Source organism: Neofelis nebulosa, chromosome 7, assembly GCF_028018385.1.
Source record: "Neofelis nebulosa isolate mNeoNeb1 chromosome 7, mNeoNeb1.pri, whole genome shotgun sequence".
NCBI classification, from domain to species: Eukaryota; Metazoa; Chordata; class Mammalia; order Carnivora; family Felidae; genus Neofelis; species Neofelis nebulosa.
The window spans coordinates 48529791-48554097 of record NC_080788.1 but is presented as its reverse complement, the minus strand read 5'-3'; the positions used below and the strand labels follow the sequence as shown (position 1 = coordinate 48554097).

The following is a 24307-nucleotide window of genomic DNA, read 5'->3' as shown; positions in this document are numbered from 1 at the left end:
GACCTGAGCTGAAGTCGGACGCTTAACCGACTGAGCCACCCAGGCGAATAGGCGGACTTTAACACCCCACTTACAACAACACACAGATCATCTTAGCAGAAAATTAGCAAGGAAACAATGGCTTTGAATGACACACTGAACTGGATGGACTCAACAGATATGCTGAGAACATTTCATCCTAAAGCAACAGAATACACATTCTTCTTGAGTGCACATGGAACATTCTCCAGAACAGATCACACACTGGGTCACAAAACATCCCTCAAAAAGCACAAAAAGATCAACATCATTCCATGCATATTTTCAGACCACAATGCTATGAAACCTGAAATCAGCCACAAGAAAAAATTTGGAAAGACCACAAATACTTGGAGATTAAAGAACATCCGTAAACAAAGAAATTAAAGAGGAAATAAAAAAGTACATGGAAGCCAACGAAAATGAAAACATGACAGTCCAAAACTTTTCAGACGCAGCAAAGGCAGTCATAAAAGGGAAGTATATCCCAATCCAGGCCTTGCTGTAAGAAGGAAGCAATGTCTCAAATACACAACCTAACCATTCACCTAAAGGAGCTGGAAAAAGCACCGCAAATAATGTACAAAACCAGCAGAAGAAGGGAAATAAAGATTAGAGTGGAAATCAATGATTTCTAAATCAAAAAAATAGAACATATTAATAAAACTAAGCTAGTTCTTTGAAAAAATTAACAAAATTGATAAACTCCTCGATTTATCAAAAAGAAAAAGGAAAGGACCCAAATAAATAGAATCACAAATGAGAGGAGATTTCACAACAAACACCATAAAAATACCAACAATAATAAGAGAATATTATGGACAATTATATGCAAACAAATTGGGCAATCTGGAAGAAATGGATAAATTCCTACAAGCATATAAATTACCAAAACTGAAACAGGTAAAAGTAGAAAATTTGAACAGACCCATAACCACTGAAGAAATTGAATCAGTAATTATAAACTAACAAAACTGAAACAGGAAGTAGAGCATTTGCACAGACCCACAGCCAGTACAGAAATTGAATCTGTAATAAAAAATCTCCCAACAAACAAAAGTCCAGTGTCAGATGGCTTCCTGGGGCAATTCTATCAACATTTAAGAAGAGTTAACACCTATTCATTTGAAGCTGTTCCAAAAAATAAAATGGAAGGAAAACTTCCAAACTCATTCTGTGAGGTCAGCATTTCTTTAATTCTAAGACCAAAGACTCCACTAAAAAGGAGAATTACAGACCAATTTCCCTGATGAACATGGATGCAAAAATTCTCAACAAGATACTAGCAAACCAAATGCAACAATACATTGAAAGAATTACTCACCATAAGCAAGTGGGATTATTCCTGGGCTGCAGGAGTGGTTCAATATCCACAAATCAATCTATGTGATATATCACATTAATGAAAGAAAGGATAAGAACCATATGATTCCCTCAATAGACACAGAAAAAGCATGTGACAAAATATAGCATCCTCTCTTGATAAAAACTCTCAAGAAAGTAGGGATGGAGGGAACATCCCTCAACATCATAAAGGCCATCCATACACGAAAGACCCATAGCTACTATCATCCTCACTGAGGAAAAACTGAGAGCTTTTCCCCTAAGGTCAAGAACACAAGAGCGATGTCTGCTCTCACAACTGTTGTTTATCACAGTACTGAAAGTACTAGCCTCAGTAATCAGATAACAAAAAGAAAAAAAAGTCATCCAAATTGGCAAAGAAGTCAAACTTTCACTTTTCACAGATGACATGATATTCTACGTGGAAAACCTCAAAGATTCCACCAAAAAACTTATAGAAGTGATACATGAATTCAGCAAAGCTGTAGGATATAAAATTAACATACAGAAATCAGTTACATTTCTATACACCAATAATGAAGCAACAGAAAAAGAAATCAAGGAATCTATGCCATTGATAATTGCACCAAAAACCATAAGATACCTAGGAATAAACCTAACCAAAAAGGTAAAAGATCTACAAACAGAAAGCTATGGAAAACTTAGGAAAGAAATTGAAGAAGACACAAAGAAATGGAAAAATATTCCATTCTCATGGACTGGAAGAAAAAATATTGTTAAAATGTCAATACTACCCAAAGCAATCTACACATTCAATGCAATCCCTATCAAAATACCAGCATTCTTCACAGAGCTAGAGCAAATAATTACAAATTTGTACAGAACTAGAAAAGTCCCCAAAGAGCCAAAGTAATGTTGAAAAAGAAAACCAAAGCTGGAGGCATCCCAATTCTGAACTTCAAGCTACATTACAAAGCTACAATCATCAAGATAGTATGGTACTGGCACAAAAAGAGACACATAGATCAATAGAACAGAACAGAAAACACGGAAATGGACCCACAAATACATGGCCAACTAATCTTTGACAAAGCAAGAAAGAATACCCAACGGAAAAAAGACAGTCTCTTCAGCAAATGGTGTTGGGAAAACTGGACAGCGACATGCAGAAGAATAAATCTGGACCACTTTCTTCCACCATACACAAAAATTAACTCAATATGGATGAAAGACCTAAATGTAAGACAGGAAGCCGTCAAAACCCTAGAGGAGAAACCAGGCAAAAACCTCTGATCTCAACTGCAGCAACTTCTTACTAGACATGTCTCCAGAGGCAAGGGAAACAAAAGCAAAAATGAACTATTGGGACCTCATCAAGATAAAAAGCTTCTGCACAGCTAAGTAAACAATCAACAAAACTCAAAGGCAACCAACATAATGGGAGAAGATATTTGCAAGTGACATCTCTTATAAAGGGTTAGTATCAAAAATGCATAAAGAATTTCTCAAACTCAACACCCAAAAAATAAATAATCCAGTGAAGAATGGACACTTTTCCAAAGACATCCAGATGGCAAACAGACTCATGAAAAGACGCTCAACATTACTCATCATCAGGGAAATACAAATCAAAACCACAATGAGATACCACCCCACACCTGTCAGAATGGCTAAATGAACAACTCAGGAAACAAAGATGTTGGCGAGAATGTGGAGAAAGGGGAACACTTTTGTACTGTAATGCAAACTCGTGCAGCCCCTCTGGAGAACAGTACAGAGGTTCCTCAAAAAATTAAAAATAGAGCTATCCTATGGCTAGCAATTACACTACTATGTATTTATACAAAAAATACAAAAATGCTGATTCGAAGGGGCATATGCACCCCAATGTTTACAGCAGCACTATCAACAACATCCAAATTATGGAAAGACCCCAAATGTCCAATGACTGATGAATGGATAAAGAAGATGTGGTATATATATACAATGGAATATTACTAAGTAATCCAAGAGAATGAAATCTTGCCATTTGCAACAATGTGAATGGAACTAGAATGTATTTTGCAAAATGAAATCAGTCAGAGAAAGACAAATATCATGATTTCACTTATATGTGGAATTTAAAAAAACAAAACAGATGGACATAGGGGAAAGGAAGGAAAAATAAGATAAAAACAGAGAGGGAGGCAAACCAGGGGAGACTTAAATACAGGGAACAAACTGAGGGCTGTTAGAGGGGAGATGGGGACAGGATGGGCTAAATGGGTGATGGGCATTAAGGAGGGCACTTGTTGGAATGAGCACTGGGTGTCATATGTAAGTAATCCATCACTAAATTCTACTCCATTATTATACTATATGTTAACTAACTTGGATTTAAATTAAAAAAATAATAATAAATTTGTTGTAGATTTAAAAAAAAGATGAAGTATACAACAAAATAAAGATACAGAAAAGTAAATAATGTAATTAATAAGCTATGTTTGATTGATAAATTTCAAATTCCATACCCTATGAAAAACTGCATACCTATTTTCAGGTTTCCATGTAACATTAAATAACCTATCCACTCAAAAAGGAAAAAAAATTGTGAGAATTTTGGCTTTTACCATTAATGTTTGAACGCCAGTTATGCCTTTAAATAAACTGGCTATAAAACAATGAGAAAAATGTTCATCTCCAAGAATTTTTTTCTTTTTTTTTTTTTTTTTAAGATTTTAATATATATTTTAGAAAGAACCTACAAGCAGGGCAGAGAGAAAGAAAGAGAGATAGAGAGGGAGAGAGATTCTTAAGCAGGCTCCATTACCAGCATGAAACCCGAAGCAGGGCTCAATCCCATGACCCTGGGATCATGACTTGAGCCAAAATTAAGAGTCAGATGCTCAAGAGAGTGACCTACCCAGGTGCCCCTGCAAGAATTTTCTAAAGATTAAATGAAATACAGTATTTAAAGTTTAGTAGTCTGGCACATGGTCTCAGGTACACAAATTGTTCTTAATACTGTAGGATATTTGCCTTATGTTTTAGATATTCTTTACTGAAAGAGAAAACATTATTTCTGTAGTGCAGTCATCTACTTATCTATAATAGCAAACATTAATTCACAAAGAATCTAAAAATCACATTTTTTCAAAATGGAACTCATTGTTGTAATACTAAAACTTCAACTGATATATAAAATGCATAAGTTAGGATACAAAAAGTCTAAGTTTTAAACTTCCCTGTCCTAGAGTTGGTGACTATTCTGTCACATTTCTTTATGATATAAACACACATAATCAGCTGTTTATATTATATATTTAACTTAGTTCACTAATACGTCTTCGAGATCATCCCATATCATTATCCATTACAGACATTCCATTCTTTTTAAAAGGTTGCATAGTGTTCTATTATATGAATATTATATGAAATTTTGGTTGTTTCTAATATGAGTAATCAAAAACAATGCAATAATACACATATTGGATGTAAAGCTACATTTTGGAAAATAGCTGCCAATTTTACCAGATACAGAAGGATATACACAATATGCTACAATTTATATACAAAACAGAAAGAAAATAAGAACATTTGTGTTAACTGTATATGTAGAAAGGAAATTAGGAAAAATACAAAAACCAACTAATAAAAATTATTTTCTTTGAGAGTCATTCTGAGAACCAGTTAAATAAGAGACACAGTTAGGATTTTTCACTTATATGTCTTTGGAAACTTTTTTATCTTGAATAATATCACTGTATTCCTTACTCAAATAATTAAAGACAAAGAATGTAGCTTTTTCTTTCCATCTAAAATGCAAACATAAAATACATCAAGTATCTCATCAAAGCATTACACAGATTAAAAAAAAAAAAAAAAGTGAAAGCACCTGTACAGGTTAATTCTTATGTAAGAAGAAAGCACAGAGTGCAATTATCAGGGACTACATTCTGGTTGCTGGAAGTAGTGACAGACCAAATGCTGTTTTGTAACCGAATAAAAAGACATACTTGAAATTCTAAAAAAGTTCCCTTATTTTTTCTACCTTTTTAATAAAATGTTTTATCTTAATAGAAGTTTGTCAATCTCTGAAATTGTGAACAAGAACTTTCCTTACCTATTTCTTTACAACTGTACCTTTCTCCTTCCTTTCTTTCTTCATATAATCTACATGGACTTTTTTCTTTCTCTTTCTCCCTTCCTGCCATTTCTACAGGACATGCAAAGAGAATGCAGGATATCTTTCCTCACACCAAAGGAGGATACTGTAATATACACTAAAATATTTCAAGTGAAATGTTACCTACACCTCATATTTCATTTGTACTTTGAAAAATTCTTAAAATTTAATCTCAAGAGCTTCCTATTCCAATAAAAAGCCTGAATTAATTTAGGACAATTACACAAACTATATTCTGAATATAATTATTTCAGATGAAATGCTCCATCATTTGGGGTTTAAGTCTGAGCGTTGAAAATTAAATGTAAAATTCAGATTTTCATCGTGTAATGTGTCATGCACATGTTACTATGAACCCAAAAACATAATAATTAAAGAAACTATAAAAATGCCTTTTTTTAAAAGTTTGAATTATTCCAAATCTACTAAATATTTTGATTAATAATTTACTTTCATTTAAAATGAGAATATAATAAGCATACATTATAATGTATATAAACTTAATTCTTAAAATTTGATGATTCAGGGGCGCCTGGGTGGCTCAGTCAGTTAAGCGGCCGACTTCGGCTCAGGTCATGATCTTGCACTCCGTGGGTTCGAGCCCCCCGTCGGGCTCTGTGCTGACAGCTCAGAGCCTGGAGCCTGCTTCGGATTCTGTGTCTCCCTCTCTCTGACCCTCCCCCGTTCATGCTCTGTCTCTCTCTGTCTCAAAAATAAATAAACGTTAAAAAAGGGGCGCCTGGGTGGCTCAGTCGGTTAAGCAGCCGACTTCAGCTCAGGTCAAGATCTCGCGCTCCGTGAGTTCGAGCCCCGCGTCGGGCTCTGGGCTGATGGCTCAGAGCCTGGAGCCTGCTTCCGATTCTGTGTCTCCCTCTCTCTCTGCTCCTCCCCCGTTCATGCTCTGTCTCTCTCTGTCTCAAAAATAAATAAAAAACGTTAAAAAAAAAAATAAAAAATAAAAAATTAAAAAAAAAATTTGATGATTCAGAGGAAATTTAAAAATCTTATATGAAGATAATCATTATGAATATAAATCTTTGCCAAAGTTATATGGAAATACCACTATGACAAGATTTTTTTCATTAAATATCTGGACAAAGCATTATTTACTATAAATCAATATTTTAGGGATTTGCAAACCTTTTTAAAATTAAATTTTGAAAAAGTTTTACCTTCATGTGATTTTTCAAAGGATCCAAAAGATTAAAATGAATATTGCACTTTGGACAAGCTCTTGGAAAAGGTGTTCCATTTTTAGATTGATTTGATGAGGTATTTGTACCTAAAATAAATTCAAAACATATGTAATTCAAAATTCATCTTTTATAACTTTAACCACTAAAAATAGTCAGGAAATTTACGATTTCTAAAATTTATATATAAATACTATAATTTCCTTTTTATAAGCCACATTTCACATTTACCTTTTGATGATGTAGCCTGGGGAGATGTCACTGAAAGAGACTTAACTGAAGGAAATACAGCTGAAGAATTTATTCCAGAAACACCATCACTGGGCTTAGGTTTTTTTGGATTAACGCTGTTTACTTCAGAAGTAGAAGGACGTTTTGATAAAAACGAACTTTCATTCATACCTACAATGAGTTAAATAAGTGGGAAAAGTATTTTTAAACACTGTAGCATGTTTCCTACAACTAAATAAAATTACTTTGGAGCTAAATTAAATGTAATACAATTGAGTGATCCTATCATTCAAATGACAATAAATAATGATAAAAATTTATGTGATGAAAAGTCAGGGGTGTACCAAATGGAAATCTTGAAAAAGAAGAACAAAACTGGAGGCATCACAATCCCAGATTTTAAGATATACTACAAAGCTGTAGTAATAAAACAGTATGGTACTGGCACAAAAACAGACACACAGATCAGTACAACAAAACAGAGAGCCCACAAATAAACCCACAATTATACAGTCAATGAATCTACAACAAAGAAGGCAAGAATATACAATGGTTTGAAAAAGTCTCTTCAACAAATGATGTTGGGAAAACTGGACAGTTAACATGCAGAATGAAACTGGATTACTTTATTACACCATACACAAAAATAAACTCAAAATGGAATAAAGACCTAAATGAAAGATCTGAAACCATAAAATTTCTACAAGAAAACATGGGCAATAATCTCTTTGAAATCTGCCATAGAAATATTTTTCTAGATAGGTCTCCTCTGGCAAGGCAAACAAGAGCAAAATTAAACTACTGAGACTACACCAAAATTAAAGACTTTTGCACAGCAAAGGAAACCATCAAAAAAACAAAGAGGCAATCTACAGAATGGGAAAAGATATTTTCAAATGATACATCCAATAGGGAGTTAATGTCCAAAATTTACAAATAACTTATACAACTCAACAGCAAAAAAAAAAATAACACAATTAAAAATGGGCAGAAGAGATGAACAGACATTTCTCCAAAGCAGACATACAGATGACCAACAGACGCATGAAAAGATGTTCACCAACACTAATCATCAGTGAAATGCAAATCAAAACCACAATGAGAAATCATCTCACACCTGTCAGAATGGCTAAAATCAAAAAGACAAGAAATAACAAGTGTTGATGAGGATGTGGAAGAAAAGGAACCCTCATGCATTGGTAGGAATGCAAGCCAGTGCAGCCACTTTGGAAAACAGTGTAAAGGTTCCTCAAAAAACTAAAAATATAATTACTGTATTATCCAGTAATTCCACTACTGGGTATTTACTCAAAGAATACAAAAACATAAATTCAAAAAGATGTATGTTTATTGCAGCATTATTTACAATAACCAAAATATAAAAGAAACCCAAGCATCCATCCACAGATGAATGGATAAAGAAAATGTGATGTATATATATATATATATATATATATATATATATATATATATACACAATGGAATATTAGCCATAAAAAAGAATGAAATCTGAACTTTTGCAACAACAGAGATGGACCTAGAGGGTACAATGCTATAGTGAAGTAACTCAGTCAGAGAAAGACAAACACCATATGATTTTATTCATATGTGTAATTTAAGAAACAAAACAAATGCATAAAGAAAAAAAGGAGAGAAAGAAATAACCCAGACTCTTAAATATAAAGAACAAACTGGTAGTAGCCAGCAGGCAGGTGGATGGGAAATGGGTGAAATAGGTGAAGAGGATTAAAAGTACACTTATCATGAAGAGTACTGAGTAACATATAGAATTTTTGAATCATTATATTATACCCCTGAAACTAATATAACACTGTATTTAATTATATTTGAAATTTTTTAAAAAGTAATTTAACTTTTGGGTGAGGAACTAAAATGGCAGCATAGTAGGACTCTAGGCTCCTCTTGTCCCTTGAACACAACTAGGTAACTATAGCATCATTCTGAATACTCAAGAAATTGACCTGAGGACTGACAGAACAAACACCACAACTAGAGGGAGAGAAGAGGCCACACATCTAGGTAGGTAGGAAGCACAGACACTTTGGGGGAGAAATGGACTGCAGGTGCTGCAGAGGGGAGGGAGCTCTGGTGGTGGAGAGATGAGAAAGAGAGGGGAGGGAGAAAGAAAGAAAAAGAAAAGAACACACAGGGGAATGCACAAAAACACTTCCCCAAAGCCATTGGCCGGGAAAAGGAGACAGGCGGATTTTCCTAAGTTTTTGCAATCAGCAGAGCTTGAAGACAGGAGTTTTAAAGGTCAGCAGGCTTGACGAGAAGGCAGGCAAACAAATCTGGGGAAGACAGTGACATCTGAGGAATGCCCAAGGCACACAGTGGGGAAATTGTTCACTTGTGGGGCGCATCTGAGAGAGGTAGCATTTGGAGAGGCACCTCTCACGGGCCAAAAGAGCTGGGAGCGCTATTTCCCTACCCTGCCCCTCAGCATAGGCACAGAGCCACCTGCCAAGGGAAGCTTGGACCCAACAATGGCTGCCTACCCTGTGCACCTTGGCCTCTGGCAACTGCCGTTCTTGGTCAAACCCACATCAGTCCCAGGGCAACAAGACCTTTTGCCAGAAGGCCAGCACAGGCCATGCCCACACCACATCCCTAAAGTTTGGAGTTTTAGAAGTCAGAAGGGTTGGCTGGGCTAGAGCCCTAAGTACACTGCACTGCTCCTGGCAGACAAGCAACCCAGGGACAGATAGCATGAAAATGGCAATCTGAAAGATTCCTGGGACACAAGAAGGGAAACTACCTGCTCTTTTGAGAGTGCTTCCCTGATAGGAGCAAGCACGGAGACCCCTCTCTGGGGACAAGGGAGCACGCTGGCACCATTTCTCTCCCCAAGTGTCAGCATAAACCACCTGCAGTAAACAGCATAGTGCCTGCCTACACTGACTGCCTAACCTGCTTACACCATGCCCTGCACCGCCCCCCAGCACTCTGGTGGGACTTCCCTTCTTGGGCAAGCATGCTTCAGTACCAGTGCAGTCGGCCGTTTACCAGAAAGACCAGCAGAAACCCCGCAAACATCACGTCCCCTGGCCAGACAGTTCTGCAAGGCTTCAGTTCTAGAGGAAGTAGTTAAAACTCACCAAACTCTGTTCCAGGTCCAAACAATGCTCACTGCAAGCAAACAGAACCTCTGAAGATGATTGGCCTAAAGGACATACTAGCCAAAACACAGCAGTGAAGTGCACACAACACACACCAGAGACACTCCCTGAGGCGCCAAGCTCTGAACACTATATGACCTCTTCTTCATAAAGCCATTAGTCTCAGAAACAGGAAATATAACAGGCTTTTCTAACACACAGAAGACAGAGACCTAGATAAAATGCCACAACAGAGGATTTAATCCCAAATGAAACAACAAAAAGTCATGGCCAGAAATTCAGTCAAAATAGATATAATATCCCTGATAGAAAATTTAAAGCAACAATCATACAATACTTGCTGAGCTTGAAAAAAGGGAGACCCTTACCTGAGATAAAACTGTTAAAAAACAATCAGTCAGAAATGATAAATGCAATCTGAAAACAAACTGAAACAAACTGGATGCAGAGAACACATGGATGGAAGAAGCAGAGGAACAAATAAGTGATACAGAAGATAAAATAATAGAAAATAATGAAGCTGTACGAAAGACAGAAAGAAAGAATTATGGAACATGAGAATAGACTTAGGAACTTAGTGACTCCATCAAACATCATAACATTCATATTATAGGAATCCCAGAAGGAGAGAGAAAAGGGGGGAGAAAATTTATTTGAGAAAATAACAGCTGAAAACTTCCCTTATCTGGGGAAGGAAAGAGACATCCAGATCCAGGAAGCACAAAGAACTACCATCAAAATCAATAAAAGCAGGTCAACATCAAGACATATTGTAATCAAATTTGTAAAATATAGCCAAAAAAAAAAAAAATCCTAAAAGCAGCAACACAAAAAGTCCCTACCTTACAAGGGAAGATCCATAAGTCTAGCTTCACATCTCTCCATAGAAACTTGACAAGCCAAAAGGGAGTGGCATGATATATTCAAAGTGCTAAATGGGAAAAATCCGCAGCCAAGAACACTTTACCCAGCAAATCTATCATTCAGAATAGGAGAGATAAAGAGTTTCCCAGACAAATAAAAACTAAAGGAGTTCGTGACCACTAAAACAGCCCTGCAAAAAATATTAAAAAGGGACTTTTCAAGTGGAAAAGAAAGACTAAAAGTGACAAAGACAAGGAAGGAACAGAGAAAATCTCCATAAACAATGACAAAACAAGTAATACACTGCTACTAAATATATACCTATTAATAATTACTCTAAATGTAAATGGACTAAATACTCCACAAACAAAAGACATAGGGTGTCAGAATGGGTAAAAAAAAAAAAAAGGTACTGGGGTGCCTGGGTGGCTCAGTCAGTTGAATGTCCAACTCTTGATTTCAGCACAGGTCATCCAGGGTCAGGGGATTGAGCCCTGCATTAGGCTCCACACTGAATGTGGAGTAAGATATTTTCTCTCTTCCTCTGCCCCTCTCCGCCCTCATGTACAATCTTTAAAATGATAAAAACATTTTAAAAAATAGGGGCATCTGGGTGGCTTAGTCAATTAAGTGTCCAACTTTGGCTCAGGTCATGTTCTCACAATTTGTGATTTCAAGCCCCAAATCGAGCTCTCTGCTGTCAGTGTAAAGCCTGCTTCAAATCTTCTGTCCCCCTCCCTCTTGGCCCCTCCCCATCTTGTGCTCTCTCTCAAAAATAAACATTTAAAAATGTTTATTAAAAAAATAATAAATAGGGGTTCCTGTGTGGCTCAGTTGGTTAAGCGTCTGATTTTAGCTCAGGTCATGATCTCACAGTTCATGAGTTTGAACCCCGCATTGGGCTCTGTGCTGACAGCTCGTAGCATGGAGCCTGCTTCGGATTTTGTCTCTCCCTCTCTGTCTGCTCCTACCCCCTCATGCTGTCTGTCTCTCAAAAAATAAGTAAACATTTAAAAAAAAATTTTTTTAATAAATAAATAATAGCAAGACCCTACTAAATACTGCCTAAAAGAAACTCATTTTAGACCCAGACACTGGTAGTTTGAAAGTGAAAGGATGGAGAAATATTTATCATGCAAAAGAACATCAAAAGAAAGCCAGAAGAGCAATACTTATATCAAACAAATTTGGTTTTAAAACACAGGCTATAACATGAGATGAAGAAGGGCACAACAGAATAAAAGGGACTATCCAACAAGAAAATCTAACAATTGTAAATATTTATTACCCCAACATGGAGATACCCAAATATATAAAACAATTAATAACATAAAGGAACTAATAATAATACGATAATTGTAGGAGATTTTTAACACCCACTTACATCAATGGACAGATCATCTAAGCAGAAAATCAACAAGGAAACAAGGGCTTTGAATGTCACACTGAACCAGATGGACTTAACACACATATTGAGAACATTTCGTCCTAAAGCAGAATACACATTCTTTTCAACTGTACAAGGGACATTCTCCAAAACAAATCACATACTAGGTCACAAATCAGGCCTCAACCAGTACAAAAAGACTGAGATCATATCAGGCGTATATTCTGATTACAATGCTATGAAACTTAAGGTGAACTACAAAAAAAAATTTGGGAAGACATCAAATACATGCCACTGAACAACGAATGGGTCAACGAGGAAATCCAAAAGCAAATACAAAAAATACAAGCGAACAAATGAAAATGAAAACACAATGGTCTAAAACCTCTGGAATGTACCAAAACTGGTCATAAGAGGGAAGTTTACACTGGCTCCTGGGTGGCTCAGTCAGTTAAGCATCCAATTCTAAATTCAGCTCAGGTCATACTCACAGTTCTTGAGATTGAACCCTACACCAGACTCTGCACTAACAGTGCAGAGCCTGCTTGGAATTATCTCTCTTCCCCCACATCCCCTCCCCCAAAAAAAAGACATTAAAAAAAAATAAACTTAGTTTAAAAAAGAGGGAAGTCTGGCCTACCTTAAGAAGCAAGAAAAGTCTCAAATAAACAACCTAACCTTATACCTAAAGGAGCTAGAAAAAGAACAACAAACGAAACCAAAAGCCAGCAGAAGAGAAATAATCATCAGAGCAGAAATAAATGATAAAGAAACTAAAAAAAATATTAGAACAGATCAATGAAACCAGTACCTGGTTCACTGAAAAAAAAAAAAAAAATCAATGAAATTGATAAACCTCTAGTCAGACTTATCAAAGAAAAAAGACTCAAATAAATAAAATCACAAACAAGAAAGGAGAAATAACAACCAATACCACAGAAATACAAACAATTATAAGAAAATATTATGAAAAACTATATGCCAGAAAACAACATGGAAGAAATGGATAAATTCCTAGAAACATATAAACTACCAAAACAGAAGAAGAAATAGAAAACTTAAACAGACCAATAACTAGCAAAGAAATTGAATCAGCAACCCAAAATTTCCCAACAAAGTCCAGGGCCAGATGCCTTCACAGGGGAATTTTACCAAACATATAAAGAAGAGTTAATACCTATTCTTCTCAAATTATTCCAAAAAACAGAAACAAAAGGAAAACTTCCAAATTTATTCTATGATGCCAGCATTACCCTGATAGCAAAACCAGACAAAGACTGCACGACAAAAGAGAACCACAGACTAATATCCCTGATGAACATGGATGCAAAAATTCTCAATAAAGTACTAGCAAATCAAATCCAACAGTACATTAAAAGAATCATTCACAACAATCAAGTGGGACGTATTCCTGGGATGCAAGCGTGGTTCAATATTTGTAAACCAATGTGATACACCACATTAATAAAAGAAAAGAACCATATGATCCTCTCAATAGCTGCAGAGAAAACATTTCACAAAGTACAATATTCATTCAGGATAAAAACCTCAACAAAGTCAGTTTAGAAGAAACATACTTTAACATAGTAAAGGTCACATACAAAAATCCCACAGCTAGTATCATCCTCAACGGGGAAAAACTGAGAGCTTTTCCTCTACAGTCAGGAGTAAGACAAGGATGCCCACTCTCACCACTTTCATTTAACATAGTAATGGAAGTTCTAAGCACAGCAATCAGAAAACACAAAGAAATAATGGAAGTCCAAATTAGCAAGGAAGAAGTCAAACTTTCACTATTTGTAGATGACATGATACTGTGTACAGAAAACACAAAAGACTCCACCAAAAAACTGCTAGAACTGATACACAAATTCAATAAAAAATGAATGTAGAGAAAACTGTTGCATTCCTATACACCAATAATGAAGCAGCAGAAGGAGAAATCAAGAAATCAACTCCATTTATAACTGCACCAAAAACAATAAGATACCTAAGAATAAACCTAACCAAAGAGGTAAAAGATCTATATGCTGAAAATTACAAAACATTGATGAAAGAAATGGAAGATAACACCAAGAAATTTAAAAAAATTCCATGTTCATGTATTGGAACAACAAATACTGTTAAAATGTGTATATTACCCAAAGCAATCTACACATTCAATGCAATCCCTATCAAAGTACCAACAACATTTTTCAAAGCTAGAACAAACAATCCTAAAATTTGTATGGAACCACAAAAGACCCTAAATAGCCAAAGCAATCTTGAAAAAGAAAAGCAAAGCTACAAGCATCACAATTCCAAACTTCAAGTTATAATACAAAGTTGTAGCGATCAAAACAGCATAGTAGTGGCACAAAAAGAGACACACAGATCAATGAAACAGAACAGAAAACCCAGAAATAAACCCACAATTATATGGTCAATTAACCTTTGACAAAGCAGGGAAGAATATCTAATAGGAAAAAGAGAGTCTCTTCAACAAATGGTGCTGGGAAAACTGGACAGCAACACACAAAAGAATGAAACTGGACCACTTTCTTACACCATACACAAAAATAAATTCAGACTGGATAAAAGACCTAAATGTGAGATAGGAAACCATCAAAATCCTAGAGGAGAACACAGGCAGTAACCTCTTTGACTCTGGCCATAGTAACTTCTTTCTAGATAGGTCTCCTGAGGTCAGGGAAACAAAAGCAAAAATAAATTATTGGGATATCATCAAAATAAAAAGCTTCTGCACAGCAAAGGAAACAATCAACAAAACTAAAAGGCAACCTATGAAATGGGAGATGATGCTTGCAGATGACATATCTGATAAAGAATTAGTATATAAAATCTATAAAGAACTTCTCAAACTCAACATCCAAAAACAAATCATCCCATTAAAAAATGGGCAGAAGACATGAATAGTCATTTGTCCAAAGAAGACATACAGATGGCCAACAGACACATGAAAAGATGCTTATTAATATCACTCATCATCAGGGAAACACAAATCAAAAATACAATGAGATATCATCTCACACCAGTCAGAATGGCTAAAATTAACAGGAAACAACAGGTGTTGGCAAGGATGCAGTGAAAAAGGAACCCTTATACACTGTTGGTGGTAATGCAAACTGGTACACCACTGCAGAAAACAGTATGAAGGTTCCTCAAAAAGTTAAAAATAACTACACTACCATCCAGCAATTGTACTAGTAGGTATTTACCCAATGGATACAAAAATACTGATTTGAAGGGATGCATGCATGCTAATGTTTATAGCATCATTATCAACAATAGCCCAAATCTGGAGGAACCCAAATGTCCACAGACTGATAAATGGATAAAGAAGATGTGGGGTGTGTGTGTGTGTGTGTGTGTGTGTGTGTAATATAATACTACTCAGATATTAAAAAAGAATAAAATCTTTGGGCACCTGGGTGGCTCAGTCCATTAAGCGTCTGACTTGATTTTAGTTTAGGTCATGATGTCCCGGGTCATGAGATCGAGCCCCACATCAGCCCAGAGCCTGACTGGGATTCTCTGTCTCCCTCTCTCTCTGCCCTTCCCCTGCTAATGCACTCTCTCTCTCTCTCTCTCTCTCTCTCTCTCTAATAAATAAATAAACATTAAAAAAAAAGAATAAAAAAATGAAATCTTGCCATTTACAACAGCATAAATGGAGCGAGAGTATTCTGCTAAGCAAAGTAAGTCAGTCAGAAAAAGACAAATACGCTATGATTTCACTCATATGTGGAATTTAAGAAACAAAACAAATGAACATAAAGGAAAAAAAAAGAGGAGTGCCTGGGTGGCTCAGTTGGTTAAGTGTCTGATTTGATTTCCGCTCAGATCATGATCTCGGTTCATGGGTTGGAGCCCCACATGGGAGCTCTGCACTGACAGTGTGGAGCCTGCTTGGGATTCTCTCTCTCTGTGCACCACCCCCACCTCTCAAAATAAATAAATACACTTAAAAGAAAAAAAAAAAAAAAAAAAAAAACTTGAGGAAAATTCCTAAGTACAAAGTAGAAAAACTAATCTTAAACGATAATACTTCACTCATTCATATGAAAGGGCCCATGGCTTGTTGGCCTTTTGGCTAAGATCAAGGGTAAAATATGAAAGGACTCATAATGGAAGGAGTGTTAGCATAAAGGTTTTCAAATTATGTTCCCAGAGCCTAAAAGGCTCATTTTAGGGAATATAGAGGGTATGTCTAACAGAGAAATTCTTGTATATTTTATTTATTAGGCTTCTGAATAAAATTTTTTTTGCATAGGAATTTTACTCCTAAAAACAGTTTGAAAACCATCACCTAAAAGCCTTATTCAGAGCATTAGCAAGAGAAATGGGGATATTTAGGCTATATAACCAGGCCAGGCAAAAGCTGTTTTTGAAAATAACATTCAACTGTACATGGTAATAAGCATTCTAAAACTGCACACCATATTTTCATTCTCTCAACTGTACACTGTAAGTAGGAGCACTAAAGTAAATATATTAGAAATACTCTAGGGTTTTAAGTCAGAAAGTATAAGTTCAAATCGAGGCTCTGTCACTGACTAGCTATGTATTCTTGGTTTATTCAATTAACTTCTCTTAGCCTCAGTATCCTCTTTTGTAAAATAAGAGTTATAATGCCTTATTTTACAGAGCTGTTTTAAGATCAAATAAGATAATAGATTTAAAGCACCCAACACAATATCTGACACACTGAAAGCATTCAATAATAAATGACAACTATTATCATTACTAAAAAAATATTTTGTATCTTAACTTACTTTTAAAAAGTACCCATACAATATATGGCACATAGAAAGCATTCAATAATAAATGGTAGCTGTTATCATTACTAATGAAATTATTCTGTATCTTACTTTAGAGGAAAAAATTATTCTAATAGATTCACCTATCAGCTTTTTAATATGGGGAAACATGCCAGAAAAATAAAGAATATTATATTAGTTGGCTCCTCTGTTCATCCTGTGAAATAACATAAAAATGATTTTCTTCCCATCTTCAAGGCACATCATTATGGCTATAATATGGGTACCTGGAAAAGATTTGTGCAATCACAATAGCATTCTTGTGAAATGGTTAGGTTACTTGAAAAGCCAATGAATGCTGATATTTTAATTATGCATCTGCTTACATAATAGGCTGGAGAGTAAAAACAGACTGTTTTACTATAAGAAATTTTTAATATAATAAAATCACTCTGCATTTAGGAGTTTTAAATTCTGACCCTTCAACTTATTTATCCCTGTTGTCTTTGGCTTGTGTTGTTTCCTATTCTGAACAGTTCTCTCTCTGCCAGTAAAAATCCTTTCAAGAACAAGCTCAAATCCAATCTTCTCCAAATATCCAAGATCACTGCAGAGTAGTCAATCATACTACTGAACATAAAACACATATTATCATTCACACCAACTGGTGTCAAATCCTTTAAAGTTTGGGGCATGTGGGTGGCTCAGGTGGTTAGGCATCCAACTTCGGCTCAGGTCATGATCTCACAGTTCATGAGTTTGAGCCCCACATTGGGCTCTGTGCTGACAGCTCAGAGCCTAGAGCCTGCTTCAGATTCTGTGTCTTCCTCTTTCTGCCCCTTCCATACTCAATGCTCTGTGTGTGTGTGCCTCTCTCAAAAGTAAATAAACATTAAAAAAAATTTTTTTATAAAGTTCATAATGCACTTTCATTTTATTTATTTTATTTGTGCCTGAAAAATCCCTGACTAAAGTAGAGTGAGAATTAAAATTATATCTCCTGATGGCTGACTCCAGGCCTGGAAAATAAATGCATTAAAAAAGAAAAATTAAATCTCCATTTTAATAATATGAGAAAACTGAAGTATAAAGACTTGATAAAGACTACAAAAATCTTAAGAACAGCAGTTGAAATCTACATCTTCTTCCTCATCCTACTTACTGTTCAGGCTAAACTCTCTCTGCAACAGAAAACTTACAGGTTGAGCAGGAGTCATTGCCCTTACTCCCAAGAAGTTTCAAAAATTCACTTTTTCTATTAATAAAGTTTCTGTGTTTTAGAAAACCAGACTTAAGACAACAATTTTTCTTCTTCTTTCTTTTGGTTCTTACCTATGTTACTGACTATATTTTTATAAAGCATGTAAGTGACACACCAAGAAGTGAATATGAACTCAATATTATCTAAATGGAAAAACATTTTAGGCACTAATATTACAATAAAAAAAATTGGAGGAGAGGAGTGCCTGGGTGGCTCAGTCAGTTGAGCATCCAACTTCGGCTCAAGTCATGATCTCGCGGTTGATAAGTTCTAGCCACACATCAGGCTCTGTGCTAACAGTTGAGAGCCTGGAGCCTGCTTCGGATTCTGTGTCTCCCTCTCTCTCTGCCCCTCCCCCGCTCATGCTCTGTCTCAAAAATAAATAATTAAAAAAAATTTTTTTAAAGTAAGTGTGCTTGTATTTCTGTCTTGCTTTAAAAAAAAAAAAAAAATGGTTAAGAGGGTTTAGTAGATTCTCCACACTGATTTTTTAGTAAATAATCTAAAACTTCCCCTCAAATCTTACTTGTCTCTATTTAGTCAAATATCTGAAATATACCAAAACTGCTAAGATACAAAGCATAATTGCCTTCATTACAGGGAATTTTCAATTAGATGAAATTCTTTCATAGATTTCTTTACTATTTTATTTTAGGTTAATGAAGAACTATGTTTCAGTATACAATCTAAGAACTTTAATTCTACTAAACAGAGAAATTTCATATTCCTCCAATGGGCATATACTGAGTACTGGCTATATACAAATTTATTGTACCACTTTATAATAGCATTCTATAATCATATGTAACTACAGTATCTAAAGGCTTTACTGAATAGAAAGACGCTAATCTAATTAGGAAATCAATTGTAACCATATACTTTTTTCACACTAGTCATGGAAATTAATACTTCTTTTAACAGAGTATTTATGGTGTCAGAGGACTTCTATAACTTACAGAAATTATTTTATGATTTTTCAGCCCATTTTTAGTGCCAAGTAAGAACATTAGCCAATGTCTTATTAATAAAATGTCTTATTAATAAGTAAAAAACAAATAAAAATAAAATGTCTTATTAATAAATAAAATTTTACTTAAAACCATCCAAGGGGGAAAAAAAGTCACCCAAGAAAGGTATTCATGAACTATTAGCACCATTCTACCTTACAAGAAAGTCAATTACATATGCATATTCATCAAGTTTCTTCTTTTTTTTTTTCAACGTTTTTTTTTTTTTTTTTTTTTTTTTTAATTTATTTTTGGGACAGAGAGAGACAGAGCATGAACGGGGGAGGGGCAGAGAGAGAGGGAGACACAGAATTGGAAACAGGCTCCAGGCTCCGAGCCATCAGCCCAGAGCCTGACGCGGGGCTCGAACTCACGGACCGCGAGATCGTGACCTGGCTGAAGTCGGACGCTTAACCGACTGCGCCACCCAGGCGCCCCTCATCAAGTTTCTTCTTATAATTTTGTTTAAAAGTGCTAAAACCAACCTGGTATAGAAAGCGTCGGTCCCCCTTGGTAATGTGATGATCCTGTATCCTGGGTCAAATCAAATAGTAACTCCGAAGAATTATTAGACACAACTCGTGATGAGTTTGTTATATAACCCTGTTAAAATATTTCAAAGGAAGAATATTACATTTATTCAACATAGTTACAATTATTTTCTTTCATCAACTTTTCTAAAGGTAAACTTAACTGTATGTCAATATTGTAAGAATAGCTTTTGATGACTCAATTAGTAATTAATAAGTTATAAAACACAAAGGTAATTATTACTGTCAAAATTATCATCTAGTAAAACTAAAAGGAAGCTATTACTTACAGCTGATTTGTTCCTAACTAGCGAATTAAAACCGGGCAAATTTTAGTCTGATTTTTTTCAAGATCAAGGAAACATATACTCATTTTAAATCAATAGGATTGATACACTTTAGAGGGCTACTAAAAATGCAGTATTCCTATCAAAGAGCAAACAGTAAAACTTATCAAAATCTTTGGGTAAAAGGAAAACAAATATGAAAACATACTGACATAAGTTTAAAAGCTTCTGTATCTCTATAAACCCCCCACCCCAAGACAAAATATTAGGGCAAACAAATTAGAAGTCAATCTGCAGTGCTGTGCATCAGGATTAGGGATGAATATATCACATGGTTTGAGTTTTGTAATCATCCTAATTGGAAAAATTTATAAGGCAAGGGTCAGGAAAAGAAAGAATGGGTGTCCCCCCACCCACACCCTGCCCCGCCTCACTCTTCCTACCATTCCACAGAAAGCCATGCTAGACCAGGTAATCTTCCATTTCATAGGATAAATATGAAAGCTACCTGATCAACAGGGTAAACAAATAAGAAAGCCAGGCAAACGGTTTATTTAAAATGGAAACTGTTTATAGGAATAATCTGGACCAGCTGCTCTGCTCTTGGAAGCTATGGAAACAAGTGTGTAAGTAACTCAAACCACTTCTAAAATTTGAGAAATAACAGGTAAATTATCTTTATTTGGGCCTTAACAATGTAATATAAAAAATCAGTACTGTCATGACTTTACTGTAAAAAAGCACAATCTTATTTCATAATAAATATTTTCTCCAAATTTGCACTTAAAAAATAGAAAATATTCACATGTATTTAACAAAATAGTTCTTTAACAGAAATACAAAGTTAACACCGTTAATACTTTATTAGGAAAACAACTCTGGTTAATTAAGCTCAACAATTTCAGAGAGTAGGCACATAGTATTCAATAATAATTGGTTAAAATAATTCTCCAACAGGGAATTTTTAATGTCTTAAAAAACAGTTCAAAAAGATATCAAATGGAATAGTAAGGGTGGAACAGACACTAGACTGAGATTCAGAAGACTGGCACATTTAACTATGTAACCTTGGGCAAGTCACTTCTGAGCTTCAAGTTATTCACCTATCAAACTGAAATAATGGCTACAATTGTGTTTTAAATGTACTTGTACTTCATGACACATGTATGTATTAAATCAAGTAGTTGTCACATTATTAATAAAAACCTAATGTTATACCCTATTTTATAAATAGGTAAACTAAGTTTAGGTGTGGTTACATAAGGCTTCCCAATACAGCTGCTTGTTGATGTAGCTGTAATTAGAATCAACGCCTTATTTCCAAGGCTATACCGTTAGGCTGTATCACACTAGCTTTATTATAAGTGATAATAATATATCCCTGCCATCTGCAAGAGATCTCAAAGAGATATTGAGGTATAAAGATATTCCATGAAAAAGCATGTGTGTGTGTGTGTGTGCGTGCACGCACACACATATACACACACACCAAAAAATGAAAAACTGTAATTATAATTTATTAAAAGCAGTGGCTTCCTAACTTCAGAGTAAATTCCCTTAAATAGAGGGGTCTCAATTCATTCCAGAATATATGACATTCTTAACTTTGCACATTAGAATCACTTGGAGAGTTTTTTACAATATTTCATCTGTAGGACCCACACAGACCAACTGGCACAATCTCTCCTTTTAAGAACTTACAAGATCGGGAAACACCAACTGAGGTGTTTTGATTTTAAAACTATGCGCAGAGAAATAAATATTCTCAGCTAGAAAAAGCTCTAGTTTCTAACTTTTATAACACTAACGTACAACCCTTCCTTTTGTTTTTCTTTCTTCTTCCTGGGTCCAAGTCAGAAAGATTTTTTATCAAACTGAATTAAATAACAAAGTTTCTTTTTCCAGTTTTCTATCCTGCAAAAGCCAACAACTTATGGAAAGTATACTGAGTTGACAACTTATGGAAAGTATACTGAGTTAATGTGATCCAACTAATACATTTCAAGTAGCTTTCCAACTTTTGAAATCCCAGAAATAACCTGCATAACCTTAGGATCCAAGATAGAGTCAGTGGTCTGGGTAAAATCTCTCACTTTAGAAATTAAGAAAATGAGGCTCAAAGAGGTTTTGACAATGCTAAGGAGTAAGGTTGAATCAGCATTCAAGTCTCTTGTTTCAATCTAAGTTTTTTAAACTACCGGTCCAGAGCTGATACCACTATGAGTTATTATTTCAGATAATAATTATCTCAAGTCATTAACAACTCAGGGGACAGAAACATTTGCCCAAAGATACTCTTATTTTTTTATGATATATAACCTCTTCAAAATATAAGTAGGAGTTGAATTTACTTAGCCATAGATTTAAAAATCTACAGCCTTCCTTTTCATTTTTACATAAATTACAATTAAAATAACTTTTATGAAAAATAAAACCTCAAAATATCAATTTTAGTGCTAACAGATCTGCAGATTACCTAATAGTAATATGAAATACAGAAAAAATATATTATTCCTCACAAAAGTATTTGGATTCAGTTCTGGTTTTGAACTTGGACATCTGCAAGAAAATTTATAGGTGCTTTGGAAGTTTCCCTTATTGTCAAAAGAACAAACATTTTCATTAAAATTTATTATTTCTCTAAGGCCAGTGCCAAATAGCTTATGATAGATATACATGAAAAAAGCACTGAGTTAATTCAATTCCAACTAATAGCAAAGAACCTTTACATTTTGGGTAACCTTTTGTTTTAGTACTCTAACTCCTTGGTTTCAGGACCCCTTTAACACATTTAAAAATTACTGAGGGCCCAAAAGGTTTTATTTAGTTGGGTTATATCTATTGATATTTATAATATTAGACATTAAATATTTATTTTAAATAACAATAAACCCATTATAGATTAACATAAATAACATTTTTATGAAAAGTGACTATCCTACAACACATAAAAAATTAGTGAAAAGAATGGCACTATTTTACATTTCTGAAAATCTTTTTAATGTCTGGCTTAATCAAAAACTGTTACAGATTCATATCTGCTTCTGTTTTCTATCTGTTAGAGTATGTTATTTTATTTGAAAAATATAGAGAAAATCTGGCTTCATAAAGATATATAGTTGAAAAAGGGAGTATTTTAAATTTTTTTAACATTTATTTATTTATTTTTGAGACAGAGAGAGACAGAGCATGAACGGGGGAGGGTCAGAGAGAGAGGGAGACACAGAATCCGAAACAGGCTCCAGACTCTGAGCTGTCAGCACAGAGCCTGATGCGGGGCTCGAACTCACAGACTGTGAGATCATGACCTGAGCTGAAGTTGGACGCTTAACCGACTGAGCCACCCAGGCGCCCCTGAAAAAGGGAGTATTTTAATAGCAAGTTGGGATAACTATGGGTACACTTCTTTGATACCACACCAAAATTCAACATTGATATTTTCTTAAAGATTTACTGCAATGTGGAATCTGACTCCTTATCACTGAATTTTTTGTACTCTGTTAAAATAAAATCTATTAGTCTATCTTACACTTTGAATGATCTTTTACCCATGCATGATTTTATAATATGATGCACTGGTTATTTCAAAAATACTGGTTTCTGTGAATTATGATTATCTTCCAAATGTTAACAGAATTCACTATACAATAACAAAAAATCACATTTATTAACTGTACCACCCATCAGAAAAGTCTTTAAGTACTGGGAAGCTGTCAGATCATGGTGGCTGATACAAGTTTTCCAAAATTCTAATTTGTGCTTGAAAGCTCAATTTTATTATTGGGAAGAAATGCCATCAGTTATTTTCCTTTAAGTGTGCACTTTGTTCAGTGTTCAGGAAATGTCTGCCAAATAACCAAAACTGAATAACTCACAGTGTGCAGCAAACAAACTCTCAAGTGGCCTTTATGATCCCCACCCCATGGTGTTCATGTCCTGCATGATTCCCTTCCTTTTAGTGTGGGCAAGGCATGTGACTTGCTTCTCATCAAGAGAATACAACAAAGGTGACAGGATTACATGATTTTGTGTATGTGATTACATTACATTAGATCAGCATGGCATTCTGCTACATATTCTCTCTCCTGGGGTTTGAGCATGTAAGAAGCCAAACTGGGAAAACTCAGGTGGCAAAGCCAGCCAAAAGCCAGTCATTTAG

General features: G+C 35.1%; 1 protein-coding gene across 14 annotated transcripts in view; it reads right to left on the bottom strand.

Moving 5' to 3' along the window:
• The window catches only part of ZNF280D (zinc finger protein 280D), a 320006-nt gene that overhangs the window by 99146 nt on the left and 196553 nt on the right, over window positions 1-24307 (bottom strand). For all 14 annotated transcript variants that reach the window (XR_009264122.1, XM_058737626.1, XM_058737625.1 and 11 more), the window contains 3 exons: window positions 19817-19934; window positions 6913-7083; window positions 6661-6770 (listed from right to left, as the gene is read on the bottom strand). Coding sequence is in view for 13 of the 14 variants with exons in the window: in XM_058737626.1 (XP_058593609.1) it covers window positions 6661-6770; window positions 6913-7083; window positions 19817-19934 (399 nt within the window). In the remaining variant the exon portion in view is untranslated. The remainder of the gene's footprint in view (window positions 1-6660; window positions 6771-6912; window positions 7084-19816; window positions 19935-24307) is intronic.